The sequence below is a fragment of the Taeniopygia guttata genome, chromosome 1A (assembly GCF_048771995.1).
Source record: "Taeniopygia guttata chromosome 1A, bTaeGut7.mat, whole genome shotgun sequence".
Taxonomy (NCBI): domain Eukaryota; kingdom Metazoa; phylum Chordata; class Aves; order Passeriformes; family Estrildidae; genus Taeniopygia; species Taeniopygia guttata.
This window is the reverse complement of record NC_133025.1, coordinates 71,263,868-71,285,329: the sequence shown is the minus strand read 5'-3', so window position 1 is coordinate 71,285,329 and position 21,462 is coordinate 71,263,868. Positions and strand designations below refer to the sequence as shown.

The 21,462-nt window shown below is 42.1% G+C and overlaps 1 protein-coding gene across 8 annotated transcripts in view; it reads right to left on the bottom strand.

Moving 5' to 3' along the window:
- The window catches only part of LOC115493495 (potassium voltage-gated channel subfamily KQT member 1-like), a 315,875-nt gene that overhangs the window by 161,301 nt on the left and 133,112 nt on the right, over positions 1-21,462 (bottom strand). The window contains exon 7 of one of the 8 annotated variants that reach the window (XM_072923930.1): positions 10,380-11,460. The exons of the other annotated variants lie outside the window; for them this stretch is intronic. Within the exon in view, the coding sequence (XP_072780031.1) occupies positions 11,440-11,460 (21 nt within the window). The 3' untranslated portion in view covers positions 10,380-11,439. Of the gene's footprint in view, positions 1-10,379; positions 11,461-21,462 lie in introns of those variants that run through there. 8 annotated transcript variants of the gene reach the window in all.

The following is a 21,462-nucleotide window of genomic DNA, read 5'->3' as shown; positions in this document are numbered from 1 at the left end:
CTGGGCATACTGGAGTGCTGCACAAGGAAACAGTCTCCTGTGAACTTCCCACATCTCCTGCTGGCCTCCAGGGATGTGCCATTCATGTGCTGGCTGGTATTTTTATCCTCCTGTTTGGTCTTCTCTTGAACCTTTATGCTGTAATGCCACAGTAAAGTCAGAGCTACGTTTGTGACATTCCAGTTGGCAGGAGAGAAGCTGACAGCAACACCATCCCATGGGAGAAAGGTGGATATGGAGAGAGGGGAGAAGAGCTTCACAAGAAGGCCTGTCTCTCATTCCCAGACCTGAACATTATGAGCTACACTGTATATCTCCAGTTGCAAAAAAACCCAGCTTTATAAACAAAGACTGAGCTTCAGAAAAAAATTCCTTCTTTCCCTGCAAGCTGAAAGGAGAACGTAATTTGGAGGTAAGAAAGAAAGTGATAATCTGCTGCTTGTATATGATTCACTTAGTAGCACAACTACGACTTTTTAACAAAGAAAAAGCCCACATACAAACACCATTCCCTCCGCCTAACGATTTCCTATACTATTTGTTTGCCTTTTTTTTTTTTTTTTTTTTTTTAACAACTCGCTTTTCTGCTCCTTGAGCTGTACAGTAAATGCCACTGCTAATGAGATAATACCAGTGTGTTTGAGAGCAGACTGACCCCGGTGTTTTCAAGCAGTTTCAGCTCTCGACAGTCAGGAGCCTGCCTAATGTTTTGTGGCTGCCTCTGGTCACTGACAGGGTACAAACTGCCTTATCTCCCAGTGGGAGGGAGCTCATTGCCAAACCCACGGCTACTTGACTGAGGAGGCGTCTGCAGTCATTCACACACACGGCCTGAGCCATGCACAGGGCCTGGAACAAACATCCCAAAATAGCTCTGCTCTGAATGGGATTCAATTTTTCTTTGCATGTCAACAGATGACATGCATTTTCACAACTGCTGTGTAGGGTTCGAGAGGCTCGGTTAAGCATATTGCAGTTAAAATCCCATTGTTCAGCATTTCTGCAACTTGGGCACTTTCCCAAATATCTTCCTTTGCTTCTTGCAAAGCCCTTTCAATGACCCTTTTTGTGTCAATGTGGAGCTCAGCTCACAAATCAATTGTTCTATTTTTATTTCCAATATTACACTTCCTTCCAGAGCGCTCAGAGGACGATGCCATGCACTTTGTCACCAGCTCTGGCCAATATCCCCAGGAACTCCCTCACTGGGCAGGAAAGCAGGATCAGCAGGGAAGTGGAGAAAGCAACAGGAGTTCAAGCAGTGGTAGCCCTCTCACCATTAGGGCTTTCGGTGAAGGGCTGGGAGATGGATATTCCCCAACCTGGAGTAATATCCCAGGTCAAAAGGGGATGTCACACAGACGAGCCCATGGGAACTCGTGGTTTATGGAAGGAGAGAGGGGACACTGCTGCCCTGCACTTCCTAGGGAGTTCATCCAGAGCTCCCCAGAGTCTGCCCACACTTGGCAAAGCTTGTCTGTGGCTTCCCAGCCCCATGACTCACTATGTATGAGCAGCATGACTGATGCCAAATTTCTTTCAAGGATCTCCAATTCACAAGACTTTCTAGATCACTTGACAAAGTCTCAGGTCCAGATTGTCCATCTGTCTGCTTCTGGTGCCACTCAGTTCCTCAGCGCTTTCTAGGAACAGAGGGTCCCTCAAAGAGGACAGAGACCTTCAGCATGAACAGGGATGGCTTCTACAAGACGACCCTACTTCTTTTTGCATTCTACTTTATATTAGTGTACTGCTGCAGTACACAATGAAGGCATACACTACAAGAAATAGAAAGTTCCTCCTGACCTCTGTATAAGGGAGAGATTGTCATTACAGACAAAATAAACACTCAAATTTCACATATATATCAGAGCACACATAGCACTGTGTTATTTATTGATGAAGTCTGTTCCTGAAGGAGCATCCTACTTCAATTTAAAAAAAAAAAAAAAAAAAAAAAGCAATAGCAACACGGGAGGCCCTGGCACAGGGTGGCCAGAGAAGCTGTGGCTGCCCCATCCCTGGCAGTGTCCAAGGCCAGGTTGGATGGGCTCTGAGCAAACTGGGATAGTGGAAGGTGTCCCTGCCCATGGCAGGGGGTTTTGAAACTGGATGAACTTTAAGGTTCTTTCCAACCCTGATCACTCTATGATTGTGTGACTCTGTGAGGGTAAATGAATGCAAGGCCACAGGATGGGGCATGAAGGACAAGGCGAGTGCAGGACCAAATCACTGCTCCAGTTCTGACCCCGTTTGTCCAGGCACCAGTCACTTGTGCTGGTAGAAAAGTGTCCTGTGTAGGGAGCTTGCTGAAGGGATACTGATTTTCAAAAAGCCATCCATTTCTTTCAAAGGTTTTCTTTTTTTCTCTACCTTGTACCAAAATTAGGTTATTCCTCTACACAAAAGTAAATAGAAAATACCACGAGGTGTAATATGGCACAATGACTTTTTCATTATGACTGGCAAAGAGGAATCTTCATTACTCCTCAGAGGTACCAGCTGAGGAGATGATTGCACCCTATGAGAAAATAATAGCCTGTGCACAAATGCATCTTCCTATTTAAAAAATTCAAGCAAATCACTCACAAAGTAGCTTTTAAATCAGATTTATGTGAACAGAATGACAAGCTTACATCAAATCTTGAGTCAGAGCTTATCACAAATAGACAGGAGGGATTAAAAAAAGAAATCCACCAGTAGGATCAAAGCTGCATTAACATAATGGCACAGTCCTAAATAAAAGTACTTCACAATACATTCTTTGAAAGAGAGAGAGAGAGAGAGCAAAAGAGAGTGAAAACTATGTATTTAATGTGTGCTTAAGCAACTGTAACAGCATAGTAAGAGCTTGTATTTTTTCTGGCACAGCCCTCTGTCATAATCCCATTGCATACTTTCAAATGTATTTTTAAATTGCTCAGCTTCTGTCAACAGATTAATTCAGGGCTGTGTTATTAAAAAGGTGAATGAAAAATCCACGTTGACTGACACACCTACACTGAAGGATCACAAAATCACCTCTTTCCACACGAAAATAAAATTAGAAATCACAGATATCAAAAAAAGGAAGATAGTCCCTGTATTTAGCTCCAGTGTGCCAGGATGATGACAAATATAATTCAAGACTGATTTCTACTGAAAAGGTACCAACCAAAAAAAAAAGAAGTGTTTACCCTGCCTGACTTTGCATGAGTAAACATTCCTGCATCCAATGTAAGGGCTATATTTAGAAATGATTCCTACCAGGAAACTAAGTAGGCTTTAGGAAAATCAAAACAGTCCAGGGCTTGACTCTGAGGCAGATGAAGTCAACAGAGACCCCACCCAGACCCAGAAAGTGCAAATCCCCCCTCCTAGGCTGCTCAGGGAGAGCAGGGCTGCTGGAGCCATGCAAAGCCACACCAATTACTGAAAAAGGAACAGCACTATTGAAAAAATGTTATACAAGCAGTGGTAAACCTCAGTGGCCTGGGTTTGAGACAACAGAAAATCCCTTTGATGAGTAGTAAACACACTAAAAATAGTGCTTGGTTCTTTTTAAAGTCAGCCTAAAATAAATCTCTCTGCTTTTTGTATCCTGTTCTGCTGTTTCACATGAAGGTGCCCAGCAGTTGTTTGCCAGCAGTATTAATGAGTAAGGTCTTATTCCCCAGCCTGTGCTGGAGCATAATGCAAGCACAGATCACAGGACTGTTAAGCAAGGACCACATCTCAAGAGCAAAATTCCAGCCCATGAGGAGTGGTTTTACTTCACAGTGAGATTTTAATGTACCAAATATATTTGGAAACAGAAAAATACTGACTTCAATGTCCTGAGCAACCAAGAGAGAAAGGATAAGGAATAATCAGACTGCAGTGTTCTTGCAGCTTGTCCAGACCATATTCTGAACCATTTCCACCTGGCTAAAGACTGAGCTCCCCTCCAGGCCTCAACTGCCAGTGGGAGAACATCATCCTCAGCTGATAAGAAAGTGTATCTCTTTCTACACCAGGCACAGGGATTGGATGGATCCCCTCTCCTTTGTGCTTGAGCCAGTGGAGAGAACCAAGTACTTCCAGAGAAAGGAGCACCTGTGTCAGACCTGTGCTCTAGTATGAATTATATAGGAAAAAATATTTTCTTCTAAATTTCCAATACAGGGAGTTAGCCCAGACTTAAAATTATATCTTATAAATTAGATCCTGGGCTGGCTTGCTCCAGTAGGCAGTACTATCTGTGCAATCACCATAATTTATTTTATCACCCATGTTTCTTAGGTGCTCAGAGTATGTATAACACCAACACCTGTCCTGTAGTGATGGATGGAACTGCCCTGGCTCTTCTGGGGGTAGATGTAAAAATATAAATTCTGTAGTTCTAGTAAGAATTTCATTTCGACTTCCACAAGAAGTGATTCTATGATCATAATCTTCTCATTTAATAACTGAATATCTCCAAACTATACTTGTATTTCATTGCTGTATCTCTTGCACCACTACAGCTATAGTGAACTCATATCTAAACTCGGATGTATTCTTTAGCTTTCAGTTAATCAAGGCTCACTTTAGCTTTTTTACTAAAAAAAGTAATGAAAGTAGTAGATGGGGGGGGAATTAAAAAGTCTTTGAACATCTGGCACAGTAGTTTTCTTTTTACTATCCTCCTTGTGGGTAAATTTAAAAGAGAAATACACTGTTCATAGGAGCTTCTTTTTAAATATAGGCAATTATGATGCAGGATATGAAACAGGATGGGAATTTAGTAACCTGTTTCTTACCTTGCAATGTGCAATCATACATTTGGAATATAGGGCAGAATTACCATAAAAGCCAAGAAAGGGGCTCTGAGCAACCTGATCTAGTTGAAGATGTCCCTGCTCATTGCTGGATAGATCTTTAAATGTTGCTCCCAAGTCAAACCATGCCGTGACTCTATCATGTACAGCATCAGAATTTTGGGAACCTGGCTCTATTATCATAACCAAATCTATTGTTCTGTTGAGGGTAAAATATTTTGTCTGATCCCTGCAGAACTCCTGGTCTGGATGAGCTGAGCTCCTTGTTCACCCCAAACTGTTTTTCACTGCCGTTTTTCAGATGGGGATGTTGAGGGACTTGTCTGTAGAAGAAAAAGTGAGGGACAGAAGCAGTGGAGGCATAAGCTGCACCGACTCCTGCTGCCAGCTTTCTGAAGAACCAGCGGAGTGGAACCTCTGCCATGTGTTTTTCCTTATAAAGAAATAAGGAAGGGCCCATGCTGAGATATCTGGAGATATCTTTGGTAGAGCAACATACTAGCCCTAAAATAGTTTCAATGTTCCTCCTCATCTAGCAATTACTGAAGCACAAACATATAATCATGGGAAATGCTATAATTAACCATAAATCTCTGCTTCCAATCAAAAGGGCTCTGAGCTTTCGTTTCGGCCTGAAAGACTGGAACAAGAGCACAACTATTAGAGAATCTACATTTGAATAAATTCCTGTCAGTGTGCTGGTATTGCTTTTTTTGGTCTAACCCACAAATTTGTACCTGTATGGTTAGCCAAAAACTGTACATTATTGACCATCATCAGCACTAACTCAAAGGATCTGGCAATGTTCCATCTTGGAACTAAAGAGCTGATACTGTGCCCTTACTTCAAGAAACATCACAACTATGCCTGAAATTACTGCTCCTGTAAACTACACATACAAGAACTTGAGATGTAACAGAATTTTCTTGCAGCTTTTTACTTTTTTATCCATTAAAATGTCCTGGGTTTGTGAGAAACTGAATATTCCCAAACACAAGGATGTGAGCCTGATGTGAGCCTGAGCCTGATGTTGCACAGCATTTCACAATTCTGTTTCCTGTGAGTATCTACTGAGGTTGCCTTAAAGCCCCACTTCACCATAGCCTATGAACAATTAAATATTTTGAGGAAACAGAGCAGTAACAGTATTGCTTTTTGCTCCCCATTTTAACACAGAAGGAATGCTGATTGTAGCAGAACTCCTCTTTCACTATAACTAAAGTGGAAAGCCTTGAAAAGCCTTAGGCTGAAATTGGGCTGGTTTTAAAGTACCTAAAGCACCTAGAGATGTATTTAGCTTACACAGCAGTTTTCTGGCATCATGGACAAGGTCCTGGGGGGAACTGTTGGGGCTGGAAAACAGGAGTGCAAAAAGAGGTGGAGGGAGAGAAACTGGAGCATGATGAACTGACTGTCATGATCAGCAAGTGTGAGGAGCCTGCCAGTGGTGTATTCTTCCCACTAAGTGTGCTAAAATCCAGTAGAGATAACAGGGAAAAGGGCAAATGTCTGAACTTCCAGAAGTACCAAGGTGAGGCATACACTGCTTGTACATCAGGCAGAGAACTGACTGCATTGAAAGGGGAGGGATAGCTACAACATATTTTTCTAAAGCCTATCAAAATATCTCTCCAATACTATTTGAAATACAGGGATTCTACTGCCAAAAACCCCAAGCACAATAAAAACAAATACAGACTGCCTGCTGATAGCACATGCTGGTCTGGAGCATCAGGCTCAGAAAAACCTACTGCACTGAACTCATCTGGAGAGAATGCCAGTAATTCCAGGGACTGAGACTTGCAGGGGGTCACATATAAGGTTCTGCTAGTTTATGCCAGGACTCCTCAGTTTCTGTGTTTTTCGGGGGGGTGAGTTTTGCTGAGCAAGGCATTTTGGAAAGACATGAGAAAACAGTGGGCAATTTTAACTCTCTGTTAACAAAGACTTTTTTGGTCACTGAATGAACTTATTTGTTGATTTGCTCTAACTGTGTCAGAATGTGTGTTGGAAAGAAGTTACAAAGGGATTTCTGCATTTCTGAGAGAAGTTCTCTCAAGCTGAAGTACTCTGTGAACACTGGAGATTGAACTGCTTGATAAAGATAATAAAAGAGTTTAGCAGCAGTGAGTTCAACTCCAGGTTTCTGTACCTGTCCACCCTTCCTGCCATTCCTCTTTTTGGAGGAGGAGAAATCCATGGCAGAGAGTACTCTGGCACTGCCTGGACTTCAATTTTAGACACAGATATCTTAGATATTCATTGTGACCTCAGGAGAGATGGTTGTTTTCTGAACAGAACTCTTCCAGATACCACATCCCTCAGATCCTCGCAAGCCACACACACAAGGATCTGATTCTTCAGAGAAGCCTAAAGTATCACTGATGTGCAAGCTGGTTAATGATTTTGTTCAAATGGCTGAAAGGGAGTTATCTTTTTGAGCAGGGTATTGTCCTCCTTGTCCTGCCATACAAAAAGCCCAAGCCAGCAATGTATTTTTAATACATTTAATATGGTTGTTTGGATTATGCTGACCTGGTTCTACTTTAGGGAGTTCCTTCAGCTACACACAAACTCAGCTGAAGCTCCGGCACCCGTCAACACATTTTTACACCCACTGTTCTGTTGTTCAGAGACAGCTCTCGCTTGCAGAGTGTAAGCTCAGTGTACCTTGTCTTTGGCAGGCTTATCCTGAGCTTAAGAGAATTTTTAGTCTCGTGGCATTTAAAAGGTTCTATCTTTTCTTGCGGGGCACTTTTTTGCACAGGAAAACAGGGTTTAGCATCTGGGATGGATAAAAAGATGTTTCACAGAGAGGTGAAAGCATTGTTAATGAACAGTTATAAGGGATGAGCTGGCCACAGAAGAAATTTCTTTCTAAATCCATCATGTAGTGGTTAGAATGAGGCTCTGAGGCATGGATAAGCATGGGGCATATGTCTGGTTTTGAGAAAATGATAAATAATGTCTTCTAGCTACTCACAAAACAGCTAATTCTACAAACCTCTACCACTTGGTAGTCTATGTAGCACTGACTTCCACAAATGTGAGTATGCTTATATGGGGAAACAAAAATAACCTTAACCTGCCTTTGATTTTATTTCTTGTTTAATTTTATTGCATAACTCCTTTTGTCTGTAAAAGCATACAAGAAATTATTTAAATGGGATATTAATAGTCTGATTTTTTTTTTTTAAAGATCATTAAATTTTGCTTCCAGGTACAAGAGTCTGCTTCTCAGAACCACAGGATTCAGTCTCAGTGCTGTGCCCTAAGCAAGAGAGAGACCCATGTTACAGAAATTAACTCATCAACTACGGAGGCACAGGAACTGAAAGCAGACTCATGTAAAATGTCAAAATATTTCTCACAAATGGGCATATGCAAATTTAAAAAAAAAGGCAATTAAAGCAGTATACACTTGCTGAATGAATCAGAAAATTAACTAGAAATGGAACCTGGCTTCCTACAGAAAGTGTATACTCTATATCTGTATGTATTTATAGCTACAAATGTAGAATATATATTTAGCAAAACTGAGTCTTACCGGAAGAAAGTGCTGACAGTCATCTCGCCTTGAGATGTCTATTAAAAACTCAGACAGAGAAAGAAAGCACTGTTCTGATGAAGGACTGAGCAGAACAGTTCTAAACTGCTTTGCCATGCTGTCCCTGAGGTTAAGATCTTGGCATTACAGGTATTTATAGAGTTGGTTTACTGTCTTGAAAAATGTTACTCTTCTCTGGATGACTAAGAGTATTTTTCACTTAAAGCAGCAACATGGACAGACAATTAAAAAAAACACTCTGTGAAAGGTGAGTGTCAAATTTAAACCCAGTCATCTGAGAGGTACCTCAAAGTCAGAGCCACCTTCTCCACTTCTGGATAAACACAACAGCACTTCCAAGTAAGTTCTCCAGCACTGGGACTTGTGACAATTTGCAGTGAAACCCTGAACAGCTGCTTGCAGGAGCTCAGCCCCATCAGCTCTGATCTCAGCCAGGGGAGAGCCTGGCTCCAGTCCCACCTGGGTTCCTACAATTGCAAACTGCTCTGTATTAGTTATTTCTCTGAAGCATATCAAAATAGCTGGAAATGGGATTCAGCAGTTTTAAATATCTGTAATATTTCAGGCTGATAACATCTACCACACACACAAGTTATAACACCTACTCATCCCAAAATCTCACTCTTTTGATTACATCACTGATATATAAAGAATTAGCTCTATGTATGTCAATGGGCTAAACAGTAATTTTGCAAATATACCTATCTTCCTACACCCTTTGAAAACACAGAAGTTACTTTCCAGGAGCTGTTGTATTCAGTACTCAGTTAAACTTCAAGCTGCTTCCTTCAGCAAGTGTCAGTAATAGTCAAAATGTTTGCATACAACGATATAATTTTCCCTAAGCTTTGGAGTTTGCCTTTGGAAAGTGCAAGGATTTTTTCCCCCCATGTATAAGTGACACTTCTGAAAAAATTGGGTCAAACAGATTTGTTACTATGATCAAAGTGGAATCTGTCAATTTTGATAGCTTTACTGAGCAGAATGCAGCTTGCTGCAAGCAGGGGATTTTATGAGGGAAGTTAAAATCTCACAAATTGTGTCTTTATGCAGCCTATAAAGGGAAAAAGTCCAAACGAAAATACTTCACTGATATTAAACACACATATGAAGTACTATGCTGCTTGTTGCATGCCCTGAAGATTAGAGAAAAGATTAAAAAGTCAACAGCTGGAAGGCACCCTGCCTTTCTGCAAGGGCCTCCAGCCTACAGAAACTCAGGAAAGGGAAAGGGGCTAAGGTGGTGCTGCAATAAAACATGGAAGATACTTCTGGAAGACAATTCTGCTGTTTGCAGCAGTCTTTTGTGCTCCCTGCCTGCCCCCTCCTTGGAGAGCAAACAACACAGGGGCAGCACAAGGGCTGGCTCAGCTGTGGCCCCTCCAGGAGCTGGGGGTCATTTGGGAATGAGGAACAGAATTTTCAATTTTCAGTGGAAAACACCAGCAGAGCTGCCAGGAATCATCAGAGAGGCTTCTCATGGTGCACACTCAGTTACATCGAGACCTGTCCCTGGATATTAGGGATGCAGAGGAGCCCAGATTTTTGCACAGAAAAGCCACCCTAAAGCTTTACCACTGAAGCTGTTCCAGTGTTGATGCTTTGGAGATATTCCCCCCCCATTCCTGTACTTTTTCCCAGAGCTGGAAGATCAAAAGGTACAGTAAGTTTGCAGAGAATGTTGGTGCAAATTCTCTCAAAGTGACCCACACACATTATATTGCCACATTACTGAATACTGGAACCTTGGTGGTTTTTTTGTTTGTTTGCTTTTTTGTTTGTTTGTTTTCATCTGTATAAACCTGGCTAAAAACAGATTTGCCTTTTTATTGTCTTTTAATTCAGACACTTGCACTGACACAACAGGGAAAATTCCTATTTTGCCTTTCAATGCCATCCTTGTTGTGCACTGGGGATCAAGAGGAATGTTCAGAACAAATGTGTTGTGAAAGGAAGTGAATGAAAACACTACTCAGAGATTGATATTTTCCAAGAGAAAAAAAAGAAGAAAAAAAAATTAAAAAAAAAAAAAAAGACAAAAAAATCTCCTACACAGGCAACTAGAAAGACAAGCTCATGGTATTCTGAGGCAGAAACCATGAATGGAGGTGAAACCCATTCAGAAACAAGAAATCCAAGTCAGAAGTGCTGAGCTGAGCTCTGCTCTGCACCAAGTCTATTTAAGTGACAAAATCACGTGCAGGCCAAAGTCTGCAGGAGAGTACACCTGTGCTGCCATAAACTTGTAAATGCAGAGAATTTCCTGCTTTGCTGTCAGCAAAAGAGCACACGGGAGGTTTGTTTCCCTTCTTCCAAGTCTTATGTGGGATTTGGTTGAGGTACAAAATTTTCCAGGCTCTTTACACCAGAAGTCTTTGACCAAGTGCCTGCTAGCCTGCTAACTCCCTTAGGATAAATTTATTCCCCTTCCTATAGATATTTGAATTTGTTGGGGTTTTTCCCTGCCTGTTCCCAGAGCTTCTGGAGATTGCTTGCCATCTGGGAGAGACTGGCATGGACTCTGCCAGGAGAGGTATTAAGCATCCCTAGAACTGCAGGGATTGTAATTTTTAAACAGGTCTGTGTTCAAGAATCTCTTGAGGTTTTCAAAGCAATATTATTTTTATTTCCATACTGGATGATTGCAATAGAAATATAATGTTCCCACATATGCACAAATAAAATCATCAGCTTTGTACCTCCCCCTGAGCCTTAATCAAATGGTACATTTATGGGAAGCACATGAAAGAAAATTTTAGCACTTATTCTTGATGTGAATCCAGTAGTTTAATGAAGAGGTTTTTGCTGAGCTGTCAAAAAAACCCCAACAAACCACAACCCCACCACGAAAACCAAGACTTCCCCCCTTCTGGTCTGTGTCTTCATATCACTATTAAAAATCCATTCAAAACCCCAGCCTTTTTAACCAAAGAGAAAGATGAATAATAATGGTAAATCTAAACCTACCCCAAACCATCAAAAAATAAACAAATACAATGTCACCACCACGCCCATAACGTTTACCCCAAAAGGGGAAAGTGGCAGAAGGAATTGAGCTACTACTACTGATGTGACAGGCAACCTGCTCAAGCACTATTTCAGCTGCATGCAGCTCTGAAAGAGAAAAAAAGAGGGAATGAAAGAGAGAAAAGGAGGGAATAGTATTCTAAATAAGATGCCAAATAATCCACATTTCAAACCTTGTAATATCTTCACACAGAAACATGCTGTCTGACAAAAAGGCCCTTTTAAGCAAGTAAAAACATAGGGAAAAATATCAAAATATCTGCTGCATATTTTTTTCCAGTTTATTTTTCCCCTTTTCTTCTCTGCACTAACAATTTTTAAGAGGCCAAATGTAGTCCAAGTGAAATGTCACCATTCTTACAGGCTTAAATAAACTATTTATTAGCAGTAGACTAAGTACTCTGAAGAAATTTATTGCCCTGGCAATAATATTTATAATTGACCTATGAAATATTATGACATTGTAGCAGCAGCAGCATTGCTGTTTGCCTGTGAGGATCCAGTTTCAGTCAGCACAAGTGCATTTAGAGGGGGAAATATTTCTGCAGTGCAGCATGCAGGTAGCACTTGGGACAAGATGAAAAGCCCATGAGCACAATCTTTTCTTTGACACTGGCAATAAATAAATATAGAAGCAATAAATAAATAAATCATTCCATTCCAACAGCCCTTTTACAGTGCCCATCAATTGAGTGTGTGCTGCTTGTCCAAGAGAGGTTGAAATGAAACAGGGGAGCTGAGATCCTCAGCCACAGCCCCAGGAGGCTCCCCGAGGGGAACACAGGTCCCCATTGAACCAGGAACACATGGGCTGCTCTTTACGGGGCTTTTTCGGACCAAAACACCAAAACAGAAACCCAGCAATTAGGTATTCCAAACAGAACTGCTATTTTGAGAACAATAAACTTCATTAATGCCTTGGGTGGGAGAGGGTGGAGAGGGTTGAGAAGTTAAATGCATGTGTGCACACAAAGGTGTAAAATTCAGACTATTTAAATGCTAATAAATACTGTATTTGAGCACTCATTCCCCCCAGTAATAGAGAAGCCAAAATCTATTTGGCTTTTCACTACAAAGCCAAATAAATTGGCGATATTTGTCTTCCAACACAGGACAGATAAGAAAAAAAGGAGAGAAAAAAGCTTTTAATTCTAAAACTGGATATTACTTCCTCAGGTGAAGATGGCAGTGGAGGGAAACATGAACCAGGGTTAGGTTTCTTGAGTATTTTCAGTTCAAGTCTTACTTGATTTGTTGGTTTGGTTTTTTTTTAGTAAACAAGTCAACACACAAACAACAAAAGATTTTTTTCCTCCCAGTATCAGGTATATCACAGGGAAAAGTCAATAAAATCTGCAGATATCAAAAAACAGCTTCTTGTATGTCTCTTTGTTTTCACTGAGGTAACAGTTAGGAGAACTAGTGGAACAAACACAAATGTCTCCTTGGGATTTAAACACAGAAATCCTCATTTGGAAGACCAACAGATATCATGAAGAACACAACATCTACCTAAAACATTGCAAGACCGACACAATGATTCAAAAAGCCCCCAAAACCCAGCATTTTGGCCCTCTATGATAAGCTGTCGCACTGATGCAGTAGACTTCAGTGCAGGGGTTTAAGTTTCCTTAATGTCCTTAATGGTTCACTTGGATTTGTTTTTCCTAACTGACCCCTAGTTCTTTGCACACTAAATCTGAACGTGCTCAAGGCAGAGAGCCCTCCTGAGATGTGGTCAGGAGCAGGTCCTAACAATGCACAAGGCACAGGGCGTGTCACGATTTTCATCTTGACAAGAACATTGAGCCTGAGCTCATCTAGGGAGTGGTCCTGGACAAGAACCTCCACTAACTTGACCCGGGTTTCCTGTCTATAACTGAATAAGGTGTCCTTTTTTGCCTAGTTTGCAAAACAAGCAGGGCATTACCTACTGCTGATCCTTAACTTCTGCTTCCCAGAAAGATTTCTCACAGTGCACAGCCATCTGTTCTTCTGAGGGTATTTGTCAGACTCATGGGACTGTATGGAGGTGGATACAGAAGAGTGTTTATTTTTCCTCCCCAAAAGTAATGAGAATTCAGAATAGTGGGACTGCCTACAAAATTTCCTTGGGATTCTCCTTATGTGTCCACTTGTGCTGCAGCCCTGTGAGCGTTTAGAATTTTCTCGGTGTAAGGTCCAGGTGACGTAACTACGATTTAGACGATGGGACGTCCCTGTGAGCTGAGGAACATCCCGGCTGCAGAGGAGGTGTGTTACGAACCTGTGCACCATAGCATGGCAGGTTCCTGCAGCCCAGCTGTGTACTGGGGGAATGGGGAGCAGACAGGACACAGAGAAGACCGCGTGCACCACCCTGTCCTCACCTGCAGGACAGCATCATGGCTTTCTCCCAAGGCTTGCTGTCAAACACAGATCTCAGCAGCCCAGGGTTTAGAGATCAGACCAAATCCAGTACCTGGAGCTCAAACCAACTCTAGAAATGATCAAGACTCAGGACAGGGGTATGAACAAGAGGTGAGGGTTCAAGAATCCAGCTCTGTATGAGTGTGGGACTGGAGAGGCCTCTCTTTAGGCCCCACCAAGGGACAGTCAACAAAGCAGCAAAGATCTATTTGCTCTGGAAAACAACAGGCTAAAAAAGTTTTGCTAAATAAATTTCAACAGGCTAATGGTATTCTCTTCCCAGCTTTATCTTCAAGACATTATATTTTCCATCCTTCCTTCTTACTCTTCCCTCCTCCCCCTGTTGGTGTTCCCTTGCTGCCTGGTCTTTGTGTAGGGGCTGAGTGCGGCTCAGAGCTCCACGTGTGCTGTGATAATGATGAAATGAGAATCAGAAACCGAGGCTGACACATTAAAAGGTGCAACACAAGATATATTCTGTTCTTTGCTGAATCCAACTTGGTCCACTCTGCCTGCTTATTCTAGTTAAATGCACGTGTCAACATATAAAAAGTTATTTCAGACTGCAGCATTTGGTTCCTCGAGCCAAGCCAAATGAACACAGGAATAGCAACAGTACACATGCCAAGGAAAATGATTTTTTTTTCCTCCTACTGTGACATTTTTGAAGGCAGCCAATTATACGTTAAAAACATCATGAATGAGCAGTGTAATTTTGGAACCATAACTTAAAGTGAAGTATTCCTTTAAGTATGAAATTAATATAATCATGACATTTTAACAGTTTTTCATGGTCCTGCATTCTCTTACAAGGACTCACTCTAGGTAAACATATATGCTATATAAAAGGACCACAATAATCTTTTCCCACTAGTAAAATTGCTACTCTTATGAGTGCTACATATATAGGAGTTTTTGCATACATAAACATAGTGTGGTCACTTGTGGGATCTATAGATTACATTGGGGGCATATTAAGGGAGTAATGAGTGTGCCAAATTTGTTGGCGTGTTTTATAGTGTCTAGATTTTTCTATCCTATGCTATTTTGTACATTTCCTGCCCTGACATAAATGACCTCATTAACAAGAAATTCTAATATGTATACAGAGGCTTTTTTTTTTTTATTTCAAACCCTGAACTTTGCTGGCTACAGCTTATTTTTATTTTTTGACCTCCCTTTGTATGTATAGTCTTGGAGGAGGGGAAAGAGGAGGAAAAAAATAATGAAATGAAACAAAATTCTGCTCACAAAAGGGAGTTTTCTCCTGAATAACATAACCTGTACTCCAGTCTGAGCTATGGTCAGCCTGCTCAGCCAGCCAGTAAAATTAAGTAAATTCAGAGAAGATATTTTGAGGATTGAAATTTGCCTTCTAAATACAAGCAGTGGGTTTTGCCTTCCAAGCCAAAGAAGGAAATCACACAGCACCATATGGAGTACTCTATTCCCCACATATTAAAGTTATGTTAGCTTTACAGCAGTTCCTGTCACAATTTAGTATCTTACCCCCCAAGCAGATATGTTTTACACAGGATGAGACGTCTATTTTTGCATTCCTACCTCAGGGTAAAACTCATTGGGACTCCAGCATGTGACACCCTTGAAGTGATCCCTGCAGTAACAGTCCCTCTAGCTGGGGCTAGAAATAAATTTCTTCTGAACATCAGATATACTGTTTTCTTTTGCAGTTTTTTTCCTTTTGGATAGTGAGTTCAGAATGTGCTACAGTAAGAGAGCTGAGAGTACCTAGCAAAGCTCCAGTCAGAAATAGCAGCAATATTCAGTACTTCTAGAGAAATGTAAGTTCTTTGTAGACTCTAAAAAATGGAGGCTGGAATGCATAAAATGTAAAAAGTAGCTGGGAAGAGACTGTTGGACTTCAGTTCCTGGATACTCATCAAGGACAATCCTCTTTCTATGGCACTACAGAACTTTTTAATCAGAGTGGAGAAAACAGCTATTTCTCCTCTTTGGCTGCAAATCCTGAGGCAAACCGAGCACTCCACAAAGGGAAAAATGCTCTCTGCATGGCACCCACTCAATCTTGGTATGAGTTCCAGGCTCAGCCTTCCACAGGCAAGACTTGCTGCTGGTGGCTTCTGAAACTCTGCAGGTACCTACGGTGACAAGTTGTGCAAAGCTGCCCAGCCCTTGGAAGGCAGTAACAAAGCTGACATTGACAGCAGCTCGTGGTAAGGCTGAGGAGGATGGTGATGTGTTTTGAGCTGCTGTGAAAGAACGTGGGCTTCTGCTGCCTCCTAGGGTATGTCCTGATGGCAGAGCTCAGGAGAGACCTGAACTCCTTCAAAACTTCTCCAGGGCAGGGGAGGTGCCAATGGGTTTATGAGGGCAGAGAGGCCAGGATGGTCTAGTTCTGAGCATTGACTTGGCCTTTCAGCTGCTTTTTCTGCCTCCCCTGGACCGTGTAAGAATATAAACCAGTGTCTGCAACAGCTACATATGGTCAGTGCCTTAAAAACCCTAACATTTTAAATACACACTCTGCATTTCATGTTCATCCTCTTCCTTTTGGGAGTTTTGAGGCTTCAGCATTTCTATTCTTCATGGGTATGTCCACAGCAAGGGCTAGAAGTAAGTAATTTTTTAAATTCTCTGGTGCAGGTACTGGGCTCACAAACTGCAGATGGAAATGCAGGTTGAGATGCAGATTTAAATGCAGACTGAAGCACAGGCTGAGCTCTGGGTGGGAACCCAGGACAAGAGGATGAACTTTTAACCTTTGGGATGACAAAGGACACAAAGGCAGGTGAAAGCCAGCCAGGTGAATGGACACTGAGTCACAGCAGCAGCCGGGAATGCCCAACCTTTTGGGCAAGAAGGGAGATGAAAACAAGTGATGGCAGCGAGGTGGATGGACACAAGGATGGGGGCAGGGGACGAATACTCGGGAGGAAGAGTGGGACTGGCCATGGGTAGACTGTGATGGGATAAAATCCCAGGGGTTCCTTTGCTGGGGTCCCTCCTTGGAGGCAGCAGCTTGGGCTGTGTCTGTGTCACTGCCCCAGAAACAAGTGGCTTTATGGAATGAGACATCTGGGGCTCTGCCACCTCTGCCATGGCAAAGCTGGTGTGATGGGAGTGGGATGTGTGGGGAGCCAGGACAAGGACGTCCCAGAAAGTCTCTGACCTTGAGAGTGCCACTGCCAGAAAGTCCCAGAGGGAATGGTCTGACTGGGGAGTTTCCTTAATGTCTCCTAACTGCACAACTGCAAATGCAGCAGCCTTAATCAACACACAGGGTATAGGAGACTTGTGATAATATTGCTGATAATCTCTGCAATCTCTGCTCCTGAAGAGGAAAGACAGCTGTGTGAGCCAGACCCTGGATCCAGAGGGAGATCTGGTCAGACACTTAACCTGACTGGCAGCAACAGCCTAGCCCTGTACTACCCCACATTTCACATTACACTGTTTTGGCTCTATTCCACACGTGTTAAAGTTGCTTTATATGCCTTGCTGTTTCTTTCACCTCTTGGAAAACAGTCCTTTTTAGGTCAGTTATAATCTCCTATTTTTGTTAGTGTTTTTCAGAAGAGAAAATGTGACTGAATTTTCAGTATTTCTAGTTGTCAGGTTTTGAAAACACTGAGGCCACATGTGTCATTTAACTGTGGGCTGCAGGTTTCAGAAACAAATACAGACCTGCCAATTTGATCCTTGATAATACCTCCTAAACCAGAGCAAGCAGGGGAGATGTTATCTCTATCTACAGCTACCTGACAGGAGGGGCAGCTAGGGGGAGTTGGGTTCCCAGGCAACAAGGGATGGGACAAGAGCAAACAGCTCAAACTGTGCCAGGGGAGGTTCAGGTTGGACATCAGGGAGAATTTCTTCTTGGAAAGGGTGGTCAAACCTTGGAAGGTTTGGGGCTGCCCTGGGAGGTGGTGGAGTCCCCATCCCTGGAGGTCTCAGAAGGCCTGCATAGGGCACTCAGTGCTCTGGTCTGGGTGACAAGGTTGGACTCAATGGTCGTGGCTCTTTTTCCAAGCTAAATGGCTCTGTGATTCTGACAACTTGTCAGCAGATCTGTAGTGTTCATTTCTCCACCTGCAGCTTGTCCAGCATTCCTGAATCAGTGTGCTAGACCCACAGCAGGGATGGTGGATGCTGCAGTGACTACACCACCCTGTGCTCCGAAGGCACCTTATGGCATCACAGCCATAGAACTCAGAATGCTGCCTTTGGCCTGATGTGACAGCACACAGTTTATTTCACAGGCATTTTAGCCTGGAAAAAACACTCTCTCATAAAGAAGAAAAGCACAGATCTTCAAATACAGTGCCATGAACAAACCCCTGGGTAAAGTGCTCAGTGATTTAGTAATATTTAGTTGTATTCTGACACTGCATAAAAATGCAAAACTTGAGGATGGAGCCTGTATTAAACTAAGCACTGACCCCATATGACCAGAAGAGATCTCAGGTACTCTGCACCACCTCTCCTCATGCTCAAACCCACTCCTTCTGGTCTCAAAGGATTGAAGTGCGTAACAGACACATTGGCTAACGTGCTTTATTCAAACACCCCAGAACACCCAAACTTCTCATCAGGAAAAATATGATTTTACTTTATCTACACTATTTACTGGTAGGAAAAGTAATTATGATGTAGAAGTACGTATTACTGTCCTGCTCACATTTTCGTGCTCCATAAAATTCAATGCTATGCATTGAAAAGGACAAGCTGGTGGTAAATGCAGGGGAAAAAGGAGTTTTTCAGTTTTTCTCTCCCTCACATCATAAGCCTTTATATGAAGTCATATATATGAATTTTCTGTTGAGTGAAAGTTCTCTTCCCTAGATGTAGCCAATACATCAGGGATTGTTGTCACATTACTGCAGTGACTTGGTGAGTTCTTTCTGGTGTTTATTTTTATTTTCTTTTACAGAGTGCTGTCATCCTGTAACTTGCCTTTCACAGCACTGTTTTTCATACTGATTCTTACATATATGTCGGAATCTGTGGGTATTGGTGATTCCGAGGTTGTAGAAAGTCTCTGTCTGTCAGCCCCGCTGCCAAAGCAGAAGCCATAATTGGTCTGTGCTGTTTCAAGGTTGTTTATTCTTGTTTATCTCTAACATATTCTGCTGCCCTGCCACAGCTCTGTCCTGCAGGGCAGCGTGTGGGGCTCTGCCCCCAGTGGGATGTTACAAACATTAAATACCAGAAACCACCTGTGCTGGATTTACAATAACGTGCCAATATCTGTCACCTACGTTGGACAGTGTGTCCCCAGCCTGAACCAACAGAAAAATGCCAACACCACAGTGAAACATGGAGGGCATGAAGAAGGAGGAAAAGGACAAGACAAACCCAATTTTCTCCATCTTGTCCCCTCTGAACCCCTAATCTAGAAATCTAAAATTTTACTTTTGCACCCGTGTCACACTTAATTATTACTCTTATCAAACACTCAGAGCTTGTAATTCATGCTGTAAGATTGAAAACTCTTTTCCATGGACAGAGATCACAGCCAGTGTCTCTGGGGGCTCTGTCCAGGGGGGTTCTGACCCCTGCCAGGGTCCCAGCCCTGCCAGGGCAGCCAGAGGGAAGCCCTGGATTCCCACACATATAATCCATTGCAAACATCCAGAGACCAGTTATAGTAAATTAGGCTTGAATTAGTCCATCCCTCAGCTGCCATCAGTGGATGGATAGCTCAAGGAGTAAACAGATGCTTGCTCTGATTCAGTGCCGCAGCTCTTGCATGAAACAGAAATCCAACTGTTAGCCTCAGAACTATTTGAACAGTACAAATCTGTGGGGTTTTTTTTCAGTGTACCTTCCTTGATCAAGAGGAATTAGAGGTCAATATTACATGGCATTCAAATAGCATTAAAATTGCCCTGTGAATTACTGATCTGAAAAATGTGGTAGGTAAAATAGCTACAGTAATTCTGAGGTAAGAAATACTAGAGGAAAATAAATTTTTTTCCTATAAAAGAAATTTATCTGTGTTCTCTGTGAATTCTTCATGATGTTGGAACGTCTTCAATTCACTCATAAAAATGAATTAGAAATAAACCTGTTCAACTGAAATGCTCAGAAAATCAAGAGTATTTCACCCCAATTCTCATTTTCAGGAAGTCGTTCTGAAGTGGAAAACTGGAAACACTTTCCTTCAGTGCATGATTTAAAACACATGAATGTGACACTTTCTCAAAAAAATGTTCCATTGGAAACAAATTGTCATTTTCAGATGGAGAAACATTCCAAACAAATATTCTCAACCTGTCTGTAGGAATGGCAGCACTTGCAGTGCACAGAGATAACCAACAGAGAACAGCTACAAAATATATTTTTGAATAAAGCTTTCTAAATTAAATTTTTTAATATCTGCAATAATTGGAGGTTGCAGAAAGTGTTCAAATGAATTATTTTTCCATCAGCATAAAACACTGCAACACTGCTCAAAAGAAAAGACAGTCTTAATGCATTTACACTTTTTTTTTTCCCCCAAGAAGATTGGTACAATACTCCAGTTTAACATTGCTAGTCAAAGGCATTTTGATTTGGGGCCCAGGATCATGGAGAACATTATGTTTATTTAGAATAACCAATTAAAAATTTTAAAAAGCAGGTGCAAAAGACTTAGAGGTGATCTTAATTTTTGTTATTCTTTGGATGTTCAGGTCAAAGTCATAATGGGAGGTCTTAATGGGAGGATCTGACTTTTTATTAAAAAAAAGGTCAAAATCTTGAAAATGCTCTAAAAACATTTATTTTCACCCAGTAATAGTAAATAAATTACTTCATTGCATCATAAGCAGCAGAACCAGCAGAGCTGTGACTCCTCTCCACATGTGGCTGGACTTCCTGGCACCTGAGAGAGCCACATTCACACTGCAGTCTGTTCTGGGAGCAGGGGGATTTCCAGAGTGTCTGTCCTCTACCCAGGCACTGATTTTCTCTAAAACTTACAGGAAATCACCATCTCCAAGCTCAGGGCCCTTTTCCCTGTGTATGTTAAAGCCAGTTGTGACACTGGGAAAGTTTTGGTGGAGAACAGGAAGGCACGGACAGGGCCTCTCATCTACAGCCGTCTCCATCAGTGCTGCTATTTCCAGGATCTTTTCCCTGCAGGTTAAACAGCTGGCTGCACCAATATGGATTAGATTCTCAATGTTCTAACAGTTCTCTTCTGTGGTATTTCCCAGCAGCCCTAAGCCACTCTGGTGTTTTCCCTCCCTTGGTGCTCTCAGTTACACCATGTGCTCTTCTCCAGGAGCACTTGTTCTTCTTCTACAAGTGACTCTCTGTTTTTCTTACTGAAGGGAAGCTTTGAACACAGTTGATTCCAGCTTCTCTGCCACATCTGGGTGTGAGACCCCTGCCATGCATGAACCAAGGTGTTCTGGGCAGTGTTGGAAGGGAGGCTTTGCTCCTAGAAACAAAGTTTCGGCCAAGTGAGCAGAGAAACAAGACTGCACCAAGTGCCTAATCAGAGCAATCCTTGAGACTGCTGTAAATGAGATCAAACAGTTGGGGCTGGATCCCAGTCAGTGCAATCCCTGGGGAGCAGACACTGCCATCTGTACGCTCATTTACTGGGCTTTGGAATTATTTAACGTTTGATTTATGGTGGTGAATTGCAACCTGGCAAACATTCACTGTGCAAAACTCTCTGTTCCCTCACTCATTAAAAATCAGGGCCTG